This window comes from Phocoena phocoena, chromosome 15, assembly GCF_963924675.1.
Source record: "Phocoena phocoena chromosome 15, mPhoPho1.1, whole genome shotgun sequence".
NCBI classification, from domain to species: Eukaryota; Metazoa; Chordata; class Mammalia; order Artiodactyla; family Phocoenidae; genus Phocoena; species Phocoena phocoena.
In genome coordinates, this window is record NC_089233.1 from 50,650,461 (window position 1) to 50,671,530 (window position 21,070).

The 21,070-nt window shown below is 39.8% G+C and overlaps 1 protein-coding gene across 2 annotated transcripts in view; it reads right to left on the reverse strand.

Moving 5' to 3' along the window:
• Positions 1-21,070, reverse strand: part of SNAP25 (synaptosome associated protein 25) — a 79,483-nt gene that overhangs the window by 19,247 nt on the left and 39,166 nt on the right. For both annotated transcript variants that reach the window (XM_065892223.1, XM_065892222.1), the window contains exons 2-4: positions 10,387-10,522; positions 8,454-8,495; positions 811-859 (exon numbers count right to left, since the gene is read on the reverse strand). In XM_065892223.1, coding sequence (XP_065748295.1) covers positions 811-859; positions 8,454-8,495; positions 10,387-10,458 — 163 coding nt within the window. In that variant the 5' untranslated portion in view covers positions 10,459-10,522. The remainder of the gene's footprint in view (positions 1-810; positions 860-8,453; positions 8,496-10,386; positions 10,523-21,070) is intronic.

Genomic DNA, 21,070 nt, shown 5'->3' on the forward strand with positions numbered 1-21,070 from the left:
TCTAATGTCTTTGTAAGATATACATAAAGAGAAAAAATTCTGCTAAACCTGATTATTATGATAAGAATTCAGAATGGAATCAGGTAACTAACTTGTGGCTAGAATTAAATAAATCATTGCTGTATGATTCTATGTATAAATCAAAGAAAAAAAGTTTGGTGTTACCCTTCTAGGTTCCACTGTAGACTAAATATGCTATACTAAAATGTTGGCACTCTGATGTTCACTGCTTTTAGTATTTCCGTAATAATTAAAAGAAAAAGTTCAAATATTTTAAATGTTCAATTTTCCACTTTACAGTGATTTCCCTCAGTTTATGTCCTGTTAAAAACAGCTTCCAGTTATTCAAGGAATTCTCATAATGACTTGGAAATCAATATTGCCAGATGCTGAATTAGGATGGTCAAAAGAAATGGACAATATGGTATACTATTCTCTCATTCTATTTAGGAATTACCACATCAAATTTATGGGAAAGATTGGGGATGAGGAGAAGAATTCTCAAACTCTCCAAAATCCTATCATTAAAAATTCAAACAAATGACTTCTGCCTTCAAAATTCTATTACCCCAACACATATAACAGGGCGTGTAGTACCATTTACTCAACCATGAAGATCTCAACATTTCCATACATTTACCAATCTTTTCAACAGAAAAAGGAGAAAAAAAGCAAGATAAAAACTGTAGAACTCTTACACACATATATGTGCATAACACACATCAATGGCCACCTGTAGATGCACAAATCATTTTTTAATGGACTTTATTCAGATGAGGAATTGTTCTTACTGAAGAAATCTGAACTTACCTCCTTGTTCATCCAACATAACCAAAGTCCTGATACCAGCATCTTTACTCTACATTCCAATAATGGTAGCAAAGTGGAAAAAGAGTTAGAGAGAGAAAAGAGAGAAAGAGAAATCAGTAAGGGGACAATTAGCCCTAGATATGGAAAATGAAGAAGGACCAAAGGAAAAAGAGGGAGGAAATATGGCGGAGAGTATTAGGGGCTGGGGAGGAACTCAGAGAGGTGGGTCACCTGTGGACTTGCTTCATCAGTGATTCTCAGATAGAAGAGGGGTATGTAGCTCAGTCTCCATGGGGTGGGGCTTGGGATGGGGCTTGGCATGGACTTGAAATACACATACTTAATATTATAGTGTGATTTTATATCTGGAAAATAAAGATGCCTATAGTTTTTGTAACACCAACCACAGAAAGCAAATCTTTCAAAATCTTCAAGACTAAATCTTCTCTGGCAGATAGATCAGAAAGTTTCCCTAGGTGAATTGGGGAGGGGTGCTCTACTGAAAAGATGTGTAAGAATCTTGGGAGTGGTGGTGAGATTTTTAGGTTTATCAAAAAGGATGACAGCTTCACAAAGGTTGAGAAACATAGCTCAAAAGGAAATTCAATCTTCCATTTCTTTCTCTATGGAGAGAAGTTCTGCAAGATTTAGAAAAGGGAATGACAGATGAGAAATAAGGGCTTTTTCTAATGAAATCTGAAATTCTGCACAATAATATGGTGTGAGAAAATAATTCATCCACAAGTTTTACTGCAGTTTTTTTGTTCACCCCTTATGATCTAAATAAACCAAACAGCCCTGAACTATTTAGTGGAGGGGAGTGGGAGTTGGTGGGTGGGAAAAAAGGAGCAGAGATATTTGCATTGCTCATAATCATCATTTCCAGGAACTAGTTATGTAAAGACCTTCCGTTTTATAGGGTGATTATTAATAGATATTAAATGGCCGTGCTTACAGTTTGGATTAATTGTTTTTTCAAGAAAAGCTCATGGTGGTACCTAGAACAAATTCTAAAATACGTCTCTCATGGCCCCATTTATTTTCGACTGACTTACATTAACCTAAGAGAGAGATGTTAGTGGAGGTCAACAAAAGTGTTTTGTTTTGTTTTTTTTAACAGTATTTCAACAATTTAATTCCAATAGTGCTTTCAAAAATAAAATAAAACACTGAAAATTATTTCTGTGAGCTTTTATAAGCTCACCATTTCAGAGAACGTGTGCAGTTAACTCTACCAGACAGAAAAGCCTATTATGCTTGTTTTAAAAAAATGGAATGAAAGATTCTTTAAGTTGTATAGTGCTTTATAATTTTCAAAACTTTCACATACATGATTTCATGTAATCATATAAGAACCTCTTTTTTACCCCTACACCTCTATGGCTCCTTCCCCCTTCCCTCTCCCCACTGGTAACAACTAGTTTGTTCTCTATATCTGTAAGTCTGCTTCTTTTCTGTTTTAGTCACTAGTTTGTTGTGTTTTTTAGATTCCACAGATAAGATATCATACAGTATTTGTCTTTGTCTGTCTGACTTATTTCATTTGACATAATACCCTCCAAGTCCATCCATGTTGCTGCAAATGGCGAAATTTCATTCTTTTTTATGGGCTGAATAGTATTCCATTGTATATATATACCACAGCTTCTTTATCCATTCATCTCTTGATGGACACTTAGGTCATTTCCATACCTTGGCAATTGTAAATAATGCTGCTATGAACACTGGGGTGCATGTATCTTTTCAAATTAGTGGTTGAACACATTTTGATAAGTTTTAGTTGCAAAGTCAGGATGTAGTTTGGAGAGTGATGGCTCAGGATGACTTCAGGAGTCATTGACAGCACAGATTCTGGAGCTAGACTCTGCCTTGGAATCCTGGTGATTTTCTTTCCTGGCTGCAGGACCTCGGGCAAATGTCTTAATTGCTCTGTGCCTCAGTTCTCTCATTTGTAGTACAGCAATCATTATAGTTCATACTTCATTGAGTTCTTATGTGAATTCAATGAATTAATAGGCGGCACATGTTAGAACGGTGCCTGGCCTATAGTTAGCCTTACACCAGGGTTAATAAAATAAATACCTTCACAAAATGCATCTATAGCAGGATATCTGGGCAAACTAAAATATCATCATTACAGACTACCACCAGAAGTTTCTAGACCACTGCTCAAACGTTAATGTGTATATGAATTCCCTGCATAGAAAACATCTTGTTAAAATATAGATCCTGATTCAGTAGGACTGGGGTAGAGACTGAGATTTTTCATTTTGAACAAGATCGGCAATGCTGGCTGGTGCAGGGCCATACATTGAGCAGCAAGATTCTAGACCCCACAAGACATTTCAAAATCTTGTTCTTCAATGTGTTATAAATGGACATTTGTCTACACTAGACTGTATTTTAACAATTTCTATGACCCTTTTCTGCAAATTTTAGCCATTGTTTATGAGAGGAAATTGTAAAAAGCAGATGGCTCATTCAGGCATATGGATGTGACAATGCAAGTTCCAGTGAGGATGGAGTCATCTCAGAGAGCATCTTCTTCTCTAAGGATCCAACTCAAGGCTATGCACGAGGTTTCTGTTCTGTTCTATTTGGGATGGAGGGTGAGAAACAGGTGAGTGACTTCAGTTTAGTCAGTTCAACTCTCATCTGTTGACCCTTTCTGCTCTACCCATTTATTTTATATAATAAATAAAATAAAGTATAATTTCCTCTGCAAGTATAATTTCCTCTTTGTTCAATTTGGTGCTAAATGTTTCAGTGCTGGAATGATTCACAGAACCACCAAGAGTTTGCCCCAATTTGGGAGAACAGAAGCAGTGAGCACAGGTCAGAGAGTCAGGAATGCTAGATTATGTTCTTAGCTCAGCCAGTTAATAGTCTTGAGATTGGGGAAGAGTCACTTGACCTTTCAGGATGCTTTCCCATATTTAAGATAAGGATAGAGATGCTAAATAAGATTGGGTAGTTGCTAGGATGGTTCATTCACTCACTCATTCATTAGTTTGTTCATTCATTCATTCCTTCACTAAATGGTTATTGTGCTTCCACTCTGCCCCAGGCACTAAGGTAAGGGCCAGACAAATGCCTGGCTTCTAAACTGTGCTTCACAGAATGATAAACAGTTTGGTCAAGTGAACAGAGCTGGCATCTGGGAGTCAGTAATTCTGAATTCTAGACTTATCTTTACAGTTCTATTGCTCTAGAGTCATCCATTCTGTGTCTCAGCTTTCCCAGCTGTCAGATGGGGACAGAAACAGCTCCCTCACTTCCCAAGATTTATAAAGACAAAATAAGCTACAGAACCTAAAAGCTTCTACAGGTTCAACTCCACTGGAGGCCATGGTTCAAAAACTGAGATAAAGGATTTCATTTGTGTGGAATCTGTCAGTTTAGGATGAGCTGCTATGTTTGTTTTCTTAGATCCTTTTGCTTTTTGTGGAATTCTCAAAAAATTTTAAAATATTGTGGGAGTTGCTGGTGTAAGGGAAATGCTGTAAGAATTCACACTCTGGAATCAGGTAGATCTGAGTTTGAATTTCATCTCTGTCTTTTGTGGCTGTGTGTCTCAAGCAAGTTTCTTAATCACTGTGGACTTCAATTTCCTCCTTGGCAAAATGGAGAGCAAAGCAGTAGAAAAAGTGACTGCAGGGATTAAATTAGATAATAAACTCTGAGCACAGTTGCTGGCATATAGTAGGTTCTCAATAAATAGTAGAACTTATATTTGGCTCCACTTTTTGCTGACAACTTTTATCAAAACAACTGGGCGGTCCTTTGGAGGAACTAGGATGGCAAGAGAGAAGGACAGGGATGGGACGATATCTTGGGGGAGGCAGAATGTTACTTTCTCTGATTCCTTAATGAGTATTATGTTTTAATAGCTAGGAGGGAGAGGAGGTTGTTCTATTTTTGTCTTAGCTCAATTCCTGGTTCCTGTTCAAGATCCCTGGGAAACTTGTCTAACTGTGAACAGGGGGAGTTGGAGATGTCAGTGCTTTTTAAAAATATATTTATTTATTTACTTATTTTGCTGCACTGGGTCTTAGTTGCGGTGCATGGGATCTGCGTTGCAGCACGCGGGCTTGGGCTCTTTGATGTGGCACATGGGCGTCTCTCTAGTTGCAGCACTCAGGCTCTCTAGTTGTGGTGTGTGGGCTCCAGAGTGCGTAGGCACGGTAGCTTCGGCACGTGGGCTTAGTTGCCTCATGGCATGAGGCATCTTAGTTCCCCAACCAGCGATTGAACCCACATCCCCTTCATTGGAAGGCAGATTCTTAACCACTGGACCACCAGGGAAGTCCCTGATTTTTTTCATTTATTTTTTATTTCTCTATTCTTATTTTTTTTCTTGCTGATGATCTAAGACCATGTTTATAGAACATTTTAAAGTCTTTTGTCATCCTGCAATGCTTTTCCCAAAGTCCAATACACCTGAGCTAAAACTAGGCCAGTCCAGACACTCTCTTAACCGCGAGAGTTCCAAAAGATCCCTACAACTGCCTACCTGAAAACAACTGCTCAGCCTGAATTTTCCACCTTTAGTACAAAGTCTGGCATAACAAAGACATAGCTTTAGAATGCTTATTTTCTTCTTGTGGCCAACGTGTTTCAAAAGATAAGTTGGAATGAAAAGAAAAGATGCTGAAACACCCATACATGTTGGGGAGCCCTCAGTAACCACCACTGCGTGAAAGCTCTGTGTGGGGCTTTTGGATCAGCCTGCCCTAGGGCAGTGTGGCTTTTCCTGGCTTTGTTCTATAGCCCAAGGCATTAACATGTAGAGCTCATTTCCTGCAGCTAGTATTAGCAGAGTTAACTTTTTTGTCTGGAATCAAATAGTATTCATGACTCTCCCTCTAGAATTCATTGTCCCTTCCTCTGTGCTCCTGAGGCAGGTGTGGCCTTGAATTTGGAGAGCTATTTTCATATCTGTTTTTCTACATGATATCAATTTTGATCTTCCACCTCCAGCATCAGGCACTCCATAAATATTTGCTGAAATGCATCCATCAAAAGAGCCAGTTCCCAGGCCCAGGCTGGGAACCAAGTGTTATGTGATTTCTAATCTTTTTATGTGTGTATGGTATTCAGCTTTTCTGAACTTTCTCTACTGATCTCTGTGTAACTTTACATTGTCCTTGATACACTGATGATGGCTTCTATTAAAAACCAAGCTTCCATGCCTTCCACTCTGTTACACCTTAAAGTCCATGAGGGATGGCACAAAGTCCTATACATTCCACTGAAAGTGGGATTGTTTGCCTCAGGGAAACTTCACAAGTTGAGTAACCTTTCCTGTCTTTGAGACTGAATTTCAATAAGCATTCAGCTCAATTCAAATTATATGGCACTGATGGACTTTGGGATCATGGGCAAGATCCTAGTATTTCAATGCTCAGATTTTCCAAATGATTTCTGCCCTTGATGAATATTTAATGCTGATTCTCTTTAAAGAGAATTTCCTTCCTGATTGAAAGCAGAATATCATCTGACTGGCCAATGCCCTAGACATAAGGGAAGTTTGACCATCAATATAAGATAACCCAGGAGGATATAAGAGCAATCAATCTAGTCTAATAATGCCTTACTCATAATTTCCTAAGGATGGAAAGTCTAATAGCCTCCTCTCATGTGTTAGAGGCAGGAGACAGCATCCATCTGTTTCACCCCCTGTTCTAAGATGCAACTTCATGCTTGATCGAGAAACACTTTAGGAAAAACAAAAATGTAATATTTGAGAATCCTACTTCAATTAATAGAGCTTCTGAGATTTTTTTTTTTCCAGAATAAATTAGAGCAGACACTCCTTTTCCAAGACTGGCCAACGTTGCCTGCAATTTAAGACACAGAAAGAGAAGTCTCTGCGGCCCAAAGACTCTGATGGGGGAGGGGCTAAGTGTGGGAAAAGGCTAAGTTGGGAAAAGTGTGTTGGATGCATTCCTCCATCACTTTCTGTGCTCTAGGCAGTTTCAACATTGCACAGGTGGGCAAACTGGTGATAGATTTTGCAGTTTAGAAACTCCCTTCACATGTGCACACACACAAATGAAAATGAAATATGAGCTTGGAGGCCATGGTTGAAGGTCATAAACACGAATCAAGATAATGATGTCAGCTGACTTCTGGACTCCCTTCCTTCCTGTCACGGTGAGAGCTCATGTGTGGATGTTACTCAGATTTGTTCCTTTTACTTGTTCTCATGACAAGATGAGGGGCAACATGTGGATTCTGAAAGCCTCACCGACACTAGTAGATTTAGAATATCTGCCTCCTTTCTGGTCCTCAAGTACTTCTGCATGAGTCCCAGGACAGCACAAAGAAAACATCTCTCTTCATTAAGAGAGTGAAGGTTGCTTTCCTGTGCTGCTGAGGGCCCCTTGCTGGCCCACCTCCTGTGAGGGCCAGTTTGTGCTACGCTGCAGGCTCAAACTGTCATTATTCATGATAATAGATCTCCTTCAGTGGACACCCCACCCTTCCCAGGGGTCCTCTGAGCTCTTGGTTGCCACCTTCTCCTCCCCGTCCTGTGGCAATTCACAGTTAGCTATATTCCATTCTTAGCTGAGAAGCTGAAGCTGCAGAAGTAAGGGAAAATGTTGGCTTCCATAGTGTAAGAGGCGGCTGCCCTTCCTTTTAGCCTTATAAAATTGACACTTTTCTCCTTTCATGTCATTGCAAAAGCAATTTACAGTAGCATGAGGCAAGTAGGCTCATTTGATCATTCTGCTAGAAAACCCCCAAGATCTCTAAAGATGATAACCACACATGAATTTATACATTGATAAGCATTTTCAAAGCATAGATAAAACAGCATCTCACTGAATAAAAATGATTAGACTTGTTTTATTCAGTTAAGATAAATATAGCTCATCCCATTCTTTTTCCACTTCATCTCTCCCAACGGACAAGTTCAATTAATCCATTTATTCTTCCTGGTTGACTGCCGCTCTCCCAAATTGGAATAAATGAGGTTTATTGCAAATGCCCTTTTGGTTCCATTATTGCTGTCTGCCCTATTTCACCCATTTAAAAATAGTCACGGATTCATTAACCATGCCTTGAAAATGGATGTTAAATCCAGAGTCAGGAATATAAAAGAGCTTCTATATTTACATGACTAGACTTGATGTTTCCCTTTATTAAAGGATTTTCCTATTATTTCATGAATTTTAGTGCCCGACTATAAATGTAACAATTTCTGAAAAGTATGCCTCTCTGGGTACATATTTTTTAAAGTGATATATGTAGCTAGATTTAAAACAGAAGGCCAAGATTAGATGTAATTTAGAGGCATCAAAATCAGTACAAATGAGGATTTTATGTAGATAATTCTTTCGTATATTAAAAAATCGTTCTGATTTGTTTTTGTGATTTCTTGGGAACATTTATATACTTGGAAATACCACCCTCTTCTGCTTCCGAGACTAGGAAGATAGGCTGGGCTGGAGGGAGAGTGAATACTTTGATGGCTACCTGGCAACTTAAATATAGCATCTCTCTCATTATATGGCTTTCTGGTAGCTACATCCACACTGGAATCAATGGGACAGTGGTCTAGGGAAAGGCAAAGGGTCTAGGCAAAGAATATGTCAGCCAAAGGGATTAGTTCATCTTAAAATATAGTCACTGCTTACCTCTTCAACCAGTTGTAGCATACGACGGGTGCTTTCCAGCGACTAAGATAAAAAACATAAATATTATGAGCGCAGGATCCAGAGTTCTTGGAATATCAGAAAAACTTTCTTCACTTGGGAAACATAAAGGGTTGTTATCACATGTTCATTGAAGTTTGTAACTGAACCACAATTTCAATCTCTTTCCTATCAGGCTTTCTACATAATAAGATTCCCTAAAGCAATTACATTAAAGCTGATTGTCATAAAATCAAAACCAGATGAAGTTGATTTTGATATCAAAGACAAAGTAAGCTCGAAAAGGTAATTTTGCATGTGCAGGAGGCATGAAAAATTATCTCGAATACTCAGAGGACTAATTTGGCCTCCCTGGACCAGGAATATTGAATTTTAAAGGCAAATATCATTTGTCATGAATTGAGATGAATCTAACTTCGATTTTCTTATAAAGCTCCTAGAAACACAATTGGAAGTTCTTATCAGTACAAATTAAGTTGTTGCCCTAGGGTGGAAAAAAAATCAAACGTGTTTGAAACAACTAGTCTATAGGAGAAAGCTATAATAATTATCTTCATCCTTAGATAAGAAAAAATGAATTCAGCACTGGCCCCTTGGACACAGTGTGGTCACTTTTTTCTAAGTTCCTTTTAAATTACTAGAATCCAGCAACCAGTGTGATTTCTCAAAAGCTGTGCTTTTCAATGGCAAACTTATTTTGGACAAGAGTTTGCAGGTACATGAAGCATGTTCACTTTCCTGGAAGCACTGTCAGCAGGCTGCTTTTTGAAATAGAATGGCTGTAAGCAGAGGTATGCCGGTAAATGTTAACAATGGGCTCTCCAGAAAAAAGGTGTGTGTGTGTGTGTGTATTATTTTAATGATATAAAGGATGACTACCATAAAATTTATAAATAATAATAAAATACACAACACCTTATTTCAAATTCTGTATAGCCAATCGATTTTCACAGAAAGCTTTTGTTGATTTTTGCTGAACTCTTGTGTCCACAGCTAAGCACGCATAAAACAAGAGCAGCTCTGGTATGAACGCTGGTGGATATTTTCATTTACGTGAGTGAATAAAAGGCAAGTGAAAGAATGAAGACATGTTTTGGAACTTTATTCATTTGTCAATGATGCAAGTGGCTTCTCTGCTGAAGAGAATCATAGTTTTCAAATACTGGAAGATTTCTCAATTCTTTTTTGTGTTGCTTATAGTGTGATGGCTGCGGATGTTCATACTTTTAAGTTTAATCTGCATTATTAATATTTTTCCACTTTCTTAAGTCTAGAGGATCAACAAAACAATAGGTCAAGCCCTGATTTGTAGTGTTTGCAGATTCCGTGGTGTAAATACTTTTTCCCTCTCTGATTTCTAACTACACCATGGTGTCACTGAAGGTGAACTTGGGAAGGTTCACGGTAACAGGCCTCTAGATGGTATCCTCACACTACAGATACAACACATGCCAAGAACTTTGAAAGCACAGATAGTAGTAAAATCATTAGGACGTATTTATTATCTTTGATTTTAATATGATCTATTCAATTGTCAGTTTATATAATTCAATTTTAATACCACCTTGCAAAGTTCTGGACAATGTAACAACCAGCTCTCAGAATTGAGCCAACTCTGGCACAACGCTGGCTGTAAGACACCCAAAGACAGTGCTTTTCTTAGAGGATCTTGACTTCTCTAGATTTCTAGGAGTTGGAAGCTTGGGCTCGGTCACTGATCTGCATGCAAGTTTTATAACCAACCCATTCCTGTGTGCAGAGCCCTTAGATATATAGGAAATCAAAGTCATACTCCTCCTGTTTTTTTTTTTTTTTTCTGAGACATGAGAAGAAGCCCTTTTCCCACCTCAACCTGAATAAGACAAACTATGCAGCTCTCCATCTTTTGCTCCCTTCCCAGGTCTCCATCCCTCACCTCATCAGCCAGCTGGTCAGCCCTTCGCTGCATCTCCTCCAGCTCATTGCGCATGTCCGCGTCTTCAGCCATGGTAGGGGTGGGGGTTGGTGGGGTGCCTGGGCTGGAGCGTCAGTGATGGGTTTGGCCACGGAACCTGGAAAGAAGCAGATTTGAACATGTGAGAGCTTATATGTGTACAGGCAGGTGTGCTCAGCTAGGGGAAGGTCTCAACGGTCCATGCTCTGTCTCCATGACTCATCTTCTGAGCTGGAAGCCGTACCCAGACAGGAGTCCGCAGAATGATGCTCTTTCTCCAAAAGCCACCATGAATACCTATTTGCCTACTTTACAACGGAGATGGATACCTGTCTGCCTATGAAATAATTTTTAAGACACACACCACTCAAGTTTGAAATGTCAGTAGGGAAGGATGTGGTTCCGGGTTAGAATACCTTTAACCTCCCACTTATTTATTTCTATTTTATTTTTTAACAGCTTTATTGAGGTATATTTGGCACACAATAAATTCCATATCTTTGAAGTATACAGTGAGAAGTTTTGACAGATGCATCCTCCCAGGAAACCATGACCACAATTAAGAAAATAAACATATCCATCACCCCCAGAAGTTTCCTCATGCCTTTTATAATCCTACCCACCCACCCATCCCATCTCACTGTAGCCCCGTGCCAAGACAACTGCTTATCTGCTTTCTGTCACTATAAATTAGTTTGCATTTCCTAGAATTTTATATAAATGGAAAGATACAGTATGGATTATTTTTTTCTGGCTTCTTTCACTTAGCATAATCATTTTGATATTCATTCATGTTGTAGCATGTACTAATAGTGCATTCCTTCTTGCTGTTGAGTAGTAGTCCATTGTATTGAGGGGCATTTAAAAGCAAAAGACAGAAAATCTTTCGTCTCTTTCAGTCGTTATCAGAGGTTGCCAAGAGGGCTTATGTGGGTGTGCATAGGAATTTTTCTAAAGAAGGATGGGCCCGTGGTCCTGAAATGTGACCTGTGCATTTTTCTGGCTGCTCTCTTGAAATCCCGTTTAGTGCAAATTACAGATAACCAGACTAGGCTCCCTCCAGAGCCTTTCTTTCCCTACCCACCTCCTCCATTCTGGCCACCAGAATATGTACTCATGATATGATGTAGAGTTTTAAAAGCTTTGCGTTTTACTTAAACACAAGTCTCCATTTTAGAAATTAGGGATCTAGGAAACAGAATTTGGAAGAAATTTATACCAAGTCATTCCTAAACTTTGAGATGAGCAGAAACAAAATTCCTATATTCCTCTGAGTGACTGGGATTGGCCCTCCAGGATAAAATGGTGGACCAGAAATGCTGAGTAGATTGTGGGTCGTAGCTTTGATATCAGAAAGACGTAGTTGTACTGCTGGTTCTGGCACTCAGTTGCTGGGTGACTCTGGACAAGTTTATCGCTGTCTCTGAGCCCCAGCTTTCTCAACAGCGTAAGTAATACCAGACTCATTGGCTTGTTGAGGGACATATATTATAGAAAGTTCTGATCAACCTTGTTTGTAACGATGTGGGAGCTTAATATTCAGAAAGCTTGCTCATTCAGGATAAGCCTGTACCCTTTGCTCAGAGCGAAACAAATCCAGTGTTCGTTAATTAGCTTTCATTTACTGATGGCTGGGCAAGAGGCATGTTGCTGCAGTGTTGATCATCCACGGAAGCCTGAAAACAGGGAAACCAACCGAGTGCCTGCATCTCCAGTCTCCAAGCAGCACCTCTCAAAGGATTTCCAGGTGGAGACAAACAAAAGCGCCTTCTCACTCTGTTCTCCATCTTCATATTTTGCTGCTGGGTTCCTTGGCAGAACTTCTTCCTTCAGTCTAAGCCAGCAAGTGACCTTTCCTTTTAATAGGCCAGTTTGTTAGAAGATAGAGGTCTTTGTGCTTTCAGACCTGTAGTGCTGTTGCTGTTTCCCACTCCTCTACGTCTGTTTGCAGATGGATGTGCCCCCAGAAATTCTTAAAGCATTTCCTGTCCACAGGGCACTGTATATTTGCTATAGACAGATACAGGGTGTGCTGTGTTTTCCTGTCTGTAGTTGTTTGTAGAATTTCCTTTGCCTGGAGTTTCCTGTGATAGGGTTTGTGTTTCCTGGACAATATTTTAAAACAAGAAATGATGCACGGGGCTTCCCTGGTGGCGCAGTGGTTAAGAGTCTGCCTGCCGATGCAGGGGACACGGGCTCATGCCCCGGTCCCGGAAGATCCCACATGCCGCGGAGCGGCTGGGCCTGTGAGCCATGGCTGCTGAGCCTGCGCGTCCGGAGCCTGTGCTCCGCAACGGGAGAGGCCACAGCAGTCAGAGGCCCGCGTACTGCAAAAAAAAAAAAAAAAAAGATGCACGGAGTACAATATAAAAGTGAATTTGCCTTTGATGGACAGAGTTTTAGTACTACAAGTCAGATTTAATCCATGTGATTAATCTGGGATGACCGTACAGCCCTCATAAAGATGCCTAATTTTCATGACCAGCTGACCAAGGTTCCTAGACTCAGCATCAGCACCGGGCCATTTGCATCAGAGACAGAGACGTCTGAGGATCTGTCGCTGTCGAGGTATGCAGTACAAAGTGGGTTGTCTACAGTTATCCCTTGATGGCAGGTGTAATTTGTAAAGCTCTCATTCTCATTCTGCATCCAAGTCTATTTAAGACCCACATTGGACACACAGCAGACGGGCTCCGGAGAAAACCCTTTCTCCCACATCAAGGGGCTTGCTTATTTACATGAATTAGCCTAAGACTGCTTTCTCACGTAGAATCTGGACTCAAATATGAAGTTAGGGCTCAGGAACAGAAGGTGAGTGTGCATATTTAGGTGTGTGCCTTTGATATACGAGGTTGACAGAGACATGGATGGCTATTATGCTGGGGACATCGGCTGTTAGTCCAAGTGCCATAGGGCAGGAATGTCATGGATAAAGTGTAAGCAGAGTATGCCCTGAGCTAACATCTATTTCTCTTCCTGTTTCACACTTTAATTAAAAGAACAAACCTATATACATCAATACCCATCGGCTGAATTATCATAGAAAGCTGAAACCTACATCTTCGTGTCTCCCCACACCGCTAATCATTTGAACAAGGCTTCTGTAGGACAGATCCCTCTCTTCTTGTAGACCCTGCCTGCTTTCTGGTGGAGATATGCTTTCAAATTCAACAGAAGTTTATTAAAGACTCACTATGTTCAAAAAGCCCAAAGAAGAACACAGGGATTTTATCAACCAAGTCTGACAACTCTCCTTAATTATTAATAAAATCACACTAACACTTAATGAGGGCTACTCTTCGTAGGGCGCTGTTTTCAATGTTTTCACATAATAACTAATGTAAACCTTAAATGACACGTGGTATGCACCCTGTTAGTATCCCTACTTGGTAGATCAGGAAACAGGCTTAGAGGTAACTCTCTGCTGACACACAGATAAGTTTCAGATCATGAGTTTGGGTCATTTTCAAAAACATATTTTCAAGGCATATTTATTCTCAAAGCAAGTTGTGTGGATATTTTGTCTTTTAATTAAAAACTGGAAGTGATTTTATTTTTAGTTTCATTTATATACCGGAAAATAATGTAGTGGTCTGACAGGTACATCTCTTTTTTAATTGAAGTATAGTTGATTTACAATGTTTCAAGTGTACAGCAAAGTGATTCAGAACATATATATACATATATTCTTTTTCAGATTCTTTTCCATTATAGGTTATTACAAGATATTGAATATAATTCCCTGTGCTATACAGTGGGTCCTTGTTTATCTACTTTACATTTAGTAATGTGTATCTGTTAATCACAAATTCCTAATTTATCCCTCCACCCCCCTTCCACCTTTGGTAACCATTAATTTTTTTCTATGTCTGTGAGTCTATTTCTGTTTTGTAAATAAGTTTATTTGTATCATTTTTTAAGATCCCACATATAAGTGATATCATAGGATATTTGTCTTTCTCTGCCTGACATTTCACTTAGTATAATAATCTCTAGGTCCATTCATGTTGCTGCAAATGGCATTATTTCATTCTTTTTTATGGCTGAGTAATATTCCACCGTGTGTGTGTGTGTGTGTGTGTGTGTGTGTGTGTGTATGTGTGTATACACACCACATCTTTATCCATTCATTTGATGATGGACATTTAGGCTGCTTTCATGTCTTGGCTATTATAAATAGTGCTGCTATGAATGTTGGGGTACAGGTATCTTTTTGAATTAGAGTTTCTATCTTTTCTGGATATATGCCCAGGAGTGGGATTGCTGGATCATATGGTAACTCTGTTTTTATTTTTTAAGGAACCTGACAAGTACATCTCAAGTATATCCCAACTTTTGATATTATTTATCATCCCTACTTATGTTGTTAATTTCCAATTCTTTTTTTCCCTTGCATTTATTCTTACTTTATTTCTCTTTTCTTCCTAAGATGTGTTATCATATTGTTCCTTTTCTATCTTCTTGAATTGACAAAAGATTCATTTTACATTTTTTCTTATTTTTGGTACAGTATACTACTTACTGCTATAAATTGTCCTCGGTGTGTTACTGTGGCCCTATCCTACATGTTTAGGAATGTAGAATGGTCTTTGTTATTTATTTCTAAGTAGTTTTAGATTTCAGTTTTAATTTCTTCTATAACTCAAGAGTTATTTGAAAATATGATTTTAAAATTTACATAAGAAGGGTTTTTTTTGTAATTTCTAATTTTATTTTCATTATGGTCAGTGAATGGGACCCACTTGATTTTTACTTTTTGAAATCTGGTGAGATTTCCTTTGCACCCTAACGTATGACCAATTTCTGAGAATGTTTAATTTGTGTTTGAAAAGAAATTCTATTCCATATTTGACTCTGTCTAGCTACCTACCTACATCAAATTGAGCTGAAAAGGAAGGTGTGTTATTCAAACTCTCTGAAATCCTTACTCAACCTGATCTATTGATTTCTGTATATTCAAATTCTCCATAGGAACTATAGTTTTATCAATTTCATCTTATATTTCAGCCCATTTTTTGTTTTTCTATTTTACAGCTAGGTTGTCATACTAATAGACCCCCAATGGCTACATATTCATGGTGGATTGTAACTTTTATCAGTATTAAAGAATAGTATTGTACCTGTATACCCCATTTCATTATCTTATTTACGTTACACAATTCTGGTCAAACTCAAGGGGTTGGAGTATATGTCTTAGCCTATCCCTTTCATCTTCACAAAACAAACCCAAACAGCAACAACAACAAGAACAAACCAGTATCACACATCTAAACTGTGGGAGGTCTCATTTGGCTCATGACTCAGAATCTAACAGAGGGGGTAGCCACCTGTTTTCTCTGGGCTTTCGTCCTCACCCGTAGAAGAAGCCATCTCTTGGATGTGTTTAGAAGAATGTCTCTTTCCCCAACTGTGATGGTACAAGAATGTGATCAAGGATGGGCCTAGTGCTCTTATTTTCACTGGTGAAATTTCTCCTTGAGGTTAATGCAACTGTAAGACTCAAAGTGCTCATTCTTTTTTCTTTTTTTAAAATTTTTATTAGAGTATAACTGATTTAAAATGTTGTGTTAGTTTCTGCTGTACAGCAAAGTGAATCAGTTATACATATACACATATCCACTCTTAAGATTCTTTTCCCATATAGGTCATTACAGAGTACTGAGAAGAGTTCCCTGTGCTGTACAGTCGGTCCTTATTAGTTATCTATTTTATATATGGTAGTATGTATATGTCAATCCCAATCTCCCAATCTATCCCTCCCCACCCCCTTTTCCCCCTGGTAACCATAAGTTTTTCTACATCTGTGACTCTATTTCTGTTTTTTAAATAAGTTCATTTGTACCACTTTTTTAAGACCCAGGCTTCTTAAAGATTGCTCAGAATTACTCATTGATCAAAATCGATTAGGCAGATGGTTCCCAACCCTGGCTGCACAGTGGAATCAATCACAAAGTGCTCATTCTAAGGGAAGGGTGAGCACAGTTACTGCTGCTGAGACAAGTCCCTAAGTTTCCTCAGGCACATCGGAAGCATTATTTATTGTGAATTATCCGAATTAGGCCTAGGTTTGAAGCAGCCTTTCTTGATTAAGATAAATCATCTGCACGTATCCAACATTCTGTGTCACATAACTCTTGTCAAAATATTAGGTGTGGACTTCCCTGGTGACACAGTTGTTAACAATCCACCTGCCAATACAGGGGATACGGGTTCGATCCCTGATCCGGGAAGATCCCACATACCGTGGAGCAACTAAGCCCGTGCGCCACAACTACTGAGGCTGCGCGCCTAGAGCCCATGCTCCGCAACAAGAGAAGCCACCACAATGAAAAGCCCATGCACCGCAACGACGAGTAGCCCCCGCTCGCCACAATTAGAGAAAGCCTATGCGCATATATGTGTGTGTGTACATATACATATATATGTGTGTGTGTGTGTATATATATATATATATATATATTAGGCATAGTAATAGTCATTTATTGACAACTTGCTATGTGATAGGAATCAAACCAGGAACTTTATATAAAATTTGAGGGTTTATATAGGATCCCCCAAACCTTTGCTATTCCAAGTGTGGTCCTCAGACCAGCAGAATTAGCTTCACTTGGGAACTTCTTAGAGATGCAGAATCTTAGGCTCCACCCCAGACCTACTGAATCAGATCATCTATTGCACAAGATCACCGAGCATCAGAAGTTTGAGAAGTGCTGCCCTAAATCACATTATCTCCATGTTAAACGAAAAGAATGAAGTAGAAGTTGATAACCAACCAAGATCACAGAGCTGCAGTGGAAGAGGCTGAGAGCCCCACCTTGGGAGCCTGACTCTGCCTGTCCCTCCACCCAGCACTGCATGCTGTTATTTCACTCTGCCCCTTCTACACGACCTGCAGACTTCCAACAGCATTTGCTTCCCAAGAAGCTGAGAGCTCCATGTTGTCATGGGTTCTAAATGTCTCACAACAGAGTCTTGTACTCAGAGGGTGGACAAACTGGCTGATTTCCATGAGATTAAGTATTTCATTCAGAAAGCAAAGGGGAGATGCTTATCAGAAAAAGCACACTGGAGACTTTCCATCTTCCCCAAATAATAGAGTCTGTGAAGGCTAAGACTTATTATTTAAGATCATTAGAGCTCAAAAGGGAGAAAACATTGAGGATTTTGAATACTGGAGACTCTATGGATGGTCCTGATAAATTCTTCTTCTTCTTCTTCTGAAAATGATGATAATTAAAGTTCATGTCTTAATGCTAAAACTAAGGACCTGAGCAAAGAATAATTTTAGCGGGTAACAGGTAGCAAGGTTCTGTTGGAACGTCTATGGTTAAAAATGGCCATTTCTTAAATCTGCTGTGTTCATGGTTGTGTAAGTTCTTCAAAGTGTGGACTGGACTTGGCTCCCTGTGACTCTACCTTGAACATTCTTGTGCATGAAATTCAACGTCCTCTTTTCACTACTGGTTTTAATAAATTTCTTAGTTGAATGAAAAGAGCATCTTTCAAATATGAAGAAGAAGTGGCTCGTGAATGAACTGATTTACTATCTTACATACATTTTATGTCCATTATGTGGTTCACAGATAAGTCTCAAGTGACTTAGGGCTTCTCGGTAGTGTGGTCTGAGGTCTCCTTGCATCTAAAACCTTATAGTTGCTTATTAAAATACAGATTCCCAGCCACACCACCAATGAAAAGAGATCTATGAAGATCGGGCTGGAATTTGCAGTTTTGACAAAATCACAAGTCCTTCATATGTGCCCAGAATGGGAGAATCCATGTGCAGCATCACGTAAGGCCAAAGGGCTTTGCAAGTATCCAGTGGGCTGACAGTCCTATGATACAGCCATCTAGAAATACAAGTACATGGTGGTCCAGCATTTAGGAGGCCATCTTGATCTGAGATGGCAGCCTTCTTTTCTCCCCACCATATTCTCCTCAATATTTGATGGCATAGTATGTGCTGGGTTAAACACCATGAATGCATTCCCTATAAAAGAATTTTGCTTAAGAACCATCTCAAGTGACAAATATTTCAACCAGCTCACAGAATTGTCATTGTCTCCCTTAGTGTTTCTGAGTGATGGCACTGACCACCATTAGAGCCCAATTCTTTTCAAACTTGGTTTATTTATTTTCTAAACCACTGCACCCCACCCCATTCCTAAATGGGATTCTATGTTTGTACATCTGGATATATAAACAGATACAGTCCTGATCTGGTTTCTTTTGATAAGGTAAGTCCAGCTTCCCCAATGAGCCCCTTCCCTGGGCTATTCTGGGATTAATGACAGCATGGCTGACAGGCAGCTTTGCCTTGGTTTTTGCTTTTTACTGACCTGGGTCAGGGGTGGCCTCTGGCATTTCAATGCAGCCAGCTTTGGCATCTCTTAATTGCAACAGGGCAGCCAGCCACAACCAACACTGATTATGCCTAAATTTCCCCTTTTCAGAAATGCCAGTGTTTCCTTTGTCTGTTTTGCAAATGTGGCCAAATGGTTGTTTAGCACTGAGGTTTGTATTATGCAGCAGTTCCTGATTGTTTACTTGGGAGCCAAGCACAGAGGACTCACTGACCAGAAGAGAGGGAAAGGCAGAACTGAACCTCATCTCATTTACCCTGATCATAGTCAAAGCCAACCAGAGTAACTTGTTCATCCATTTAACCAATATTTACTGAGCGCTATGGGTTAGTGCAGCCACATCTGGCTTGCAGCTGGAGGGCAATGGCTGCCTCTAAAAGGTGGCCATAGGAGCTTGAGCTGGAAGCCTTTGCTTTCAGTTCTCCTCCTCCATCTTGTCTTAAGAGAGAACTGATGAAAATGTTTGTATCCCAAGGTACCTGGCTTGGTTCCTGAGGGAAGAATGATATCCATGTAAGACTAACACTTGGCCACATGAGAAACAAAATGCCCTAAACAAAATGATTCCACTCAGGAGTGCAAGAACATATAGAATCCAAGACCAGGCAGAAACACCCTCCTTCTCATCGAAACAAAGTCTTTTTGTGCCCACATGACCAATCAACAGAAGGAAGCTGCTGTATGTTCCGGCTGCTGATAACTTGCTTTCAGTTGTAGATGCTGTTGGTGCTCTGCTTGGCATCCCCAGGATTTCCCTCACTTGGTTCCATGGGGTCATCCCCCAATTTCTGCATATTTTACTCTGACTCATGCATGTGACCCTCTTTGTAAAACTGCCTTAATGCTGCTTCACCTGATCCACTGAGAGCCGCAAGTCCCTGGGTCTCTCCAGGGCAGACCCATAGCTGGTGACCTGCTGGCTCAGGAGTACAGAAGCCCAGCTTTTTTTTTTTTTTTTTTTGCCTTAAGGTGAGACACACCATGAGATGCAGTGGACACTCTGAAAGTTCTCTCGAGGTCATGCCAAAGCTAGGACCTCGCCTGCCGTTGCTCTACTGCCTGGCTTCCTCTCCGCCTCGCTGTCCTCTTCCTCCCTCTCCCTTTCTGGTTTCTCCTGGTAGTGCCTTCTTAATAAAACACTTGCACACAAATACTTGTCTAAGGGTCGGCTTCTCAAGAACCCAACCTAAGACAACTTCCACTGGCTTGTGAGCTATACTTTATCAGGTACAGATGATTGCAAATCAGGTACTGAAAGAATTAACAAATCACTGTATTAGGAAAGGTTGGGGGAGAACAAAAATTCCCTGTGTTCCCAGCCCTGCCAAACAATACGGGAAGTCCTGGCTGGACTTCATTGGATTTGAACACTCCACATCCAAAATATCACAGAGTGGTTAGACTTGAGGGTTATTGGAGCATCATCCTCACAGAGGGAAGGGAAACTCAAGGGTGGAGTAATTTGTTGGTGGCTGCATCATCACTTCTTTTAACTTAAGAGCTAGGGTTCATCTTAAGGTATCACTGAAACAGGAAATATCAGAAAACTCAGGAGGGAGGAACCTGTCTTGTCTGTGTACATTGACTGTTTTCAGAACGTAGAAACAATAGTATGACTAAGGCCAATATGCCCTGTGCTCTTTTCCCACTGTTGATTTGAGGCAACCACTCTTTTTATCTGCCATGATATCATCACTCCACTAGCAAAACCCAAACTCTAGTTTCTTCTGGCTTAGGTCTTTTTGGTGGGTACTGGTCTTGGCATAGAATGTTTTCTTTCCTCAATTGAAAGGAGGCATGTGAGCTGTATGCGGTTTATCAAAGAATCAGTAGTGTTTGCATTGCTAAACTAATTGAGTTTCAGCATTTTCTGTTATTTTCCTTCCTCCTGGAGACATGACAAATAGCTCAACAGGCAAATGACACTGGTTACCATGATCTCTGTTTTCCTAGGAAAGGTACCCATGGTGAAGACACCCAAGGCCAGGTCCTCCATATCACAGACCTATTATCCTTGTGAATAGTTTATCCAAAACCCTAGGCTTCCTGTGCCTTCACAATTTAAGCAAAAATGCACACCAGGTTATTAACTTGATCTTTTTTAAAAATTGATTTTAATGGACTCACCTTTCAAACTTAGCCTTGTTCTAAGTAATAATGTCTCTAAAATCAGAAGTTTTGTATTTTCTTTAATAGACATTAAAATAGACACATGACTATTAAAATCTTAAGGAACAAACGTTTTCCATCATCGTCTTCAGCTCACTTGGAGAGCCATCAAGGGTGTGTGTGTGTTGTCTTTG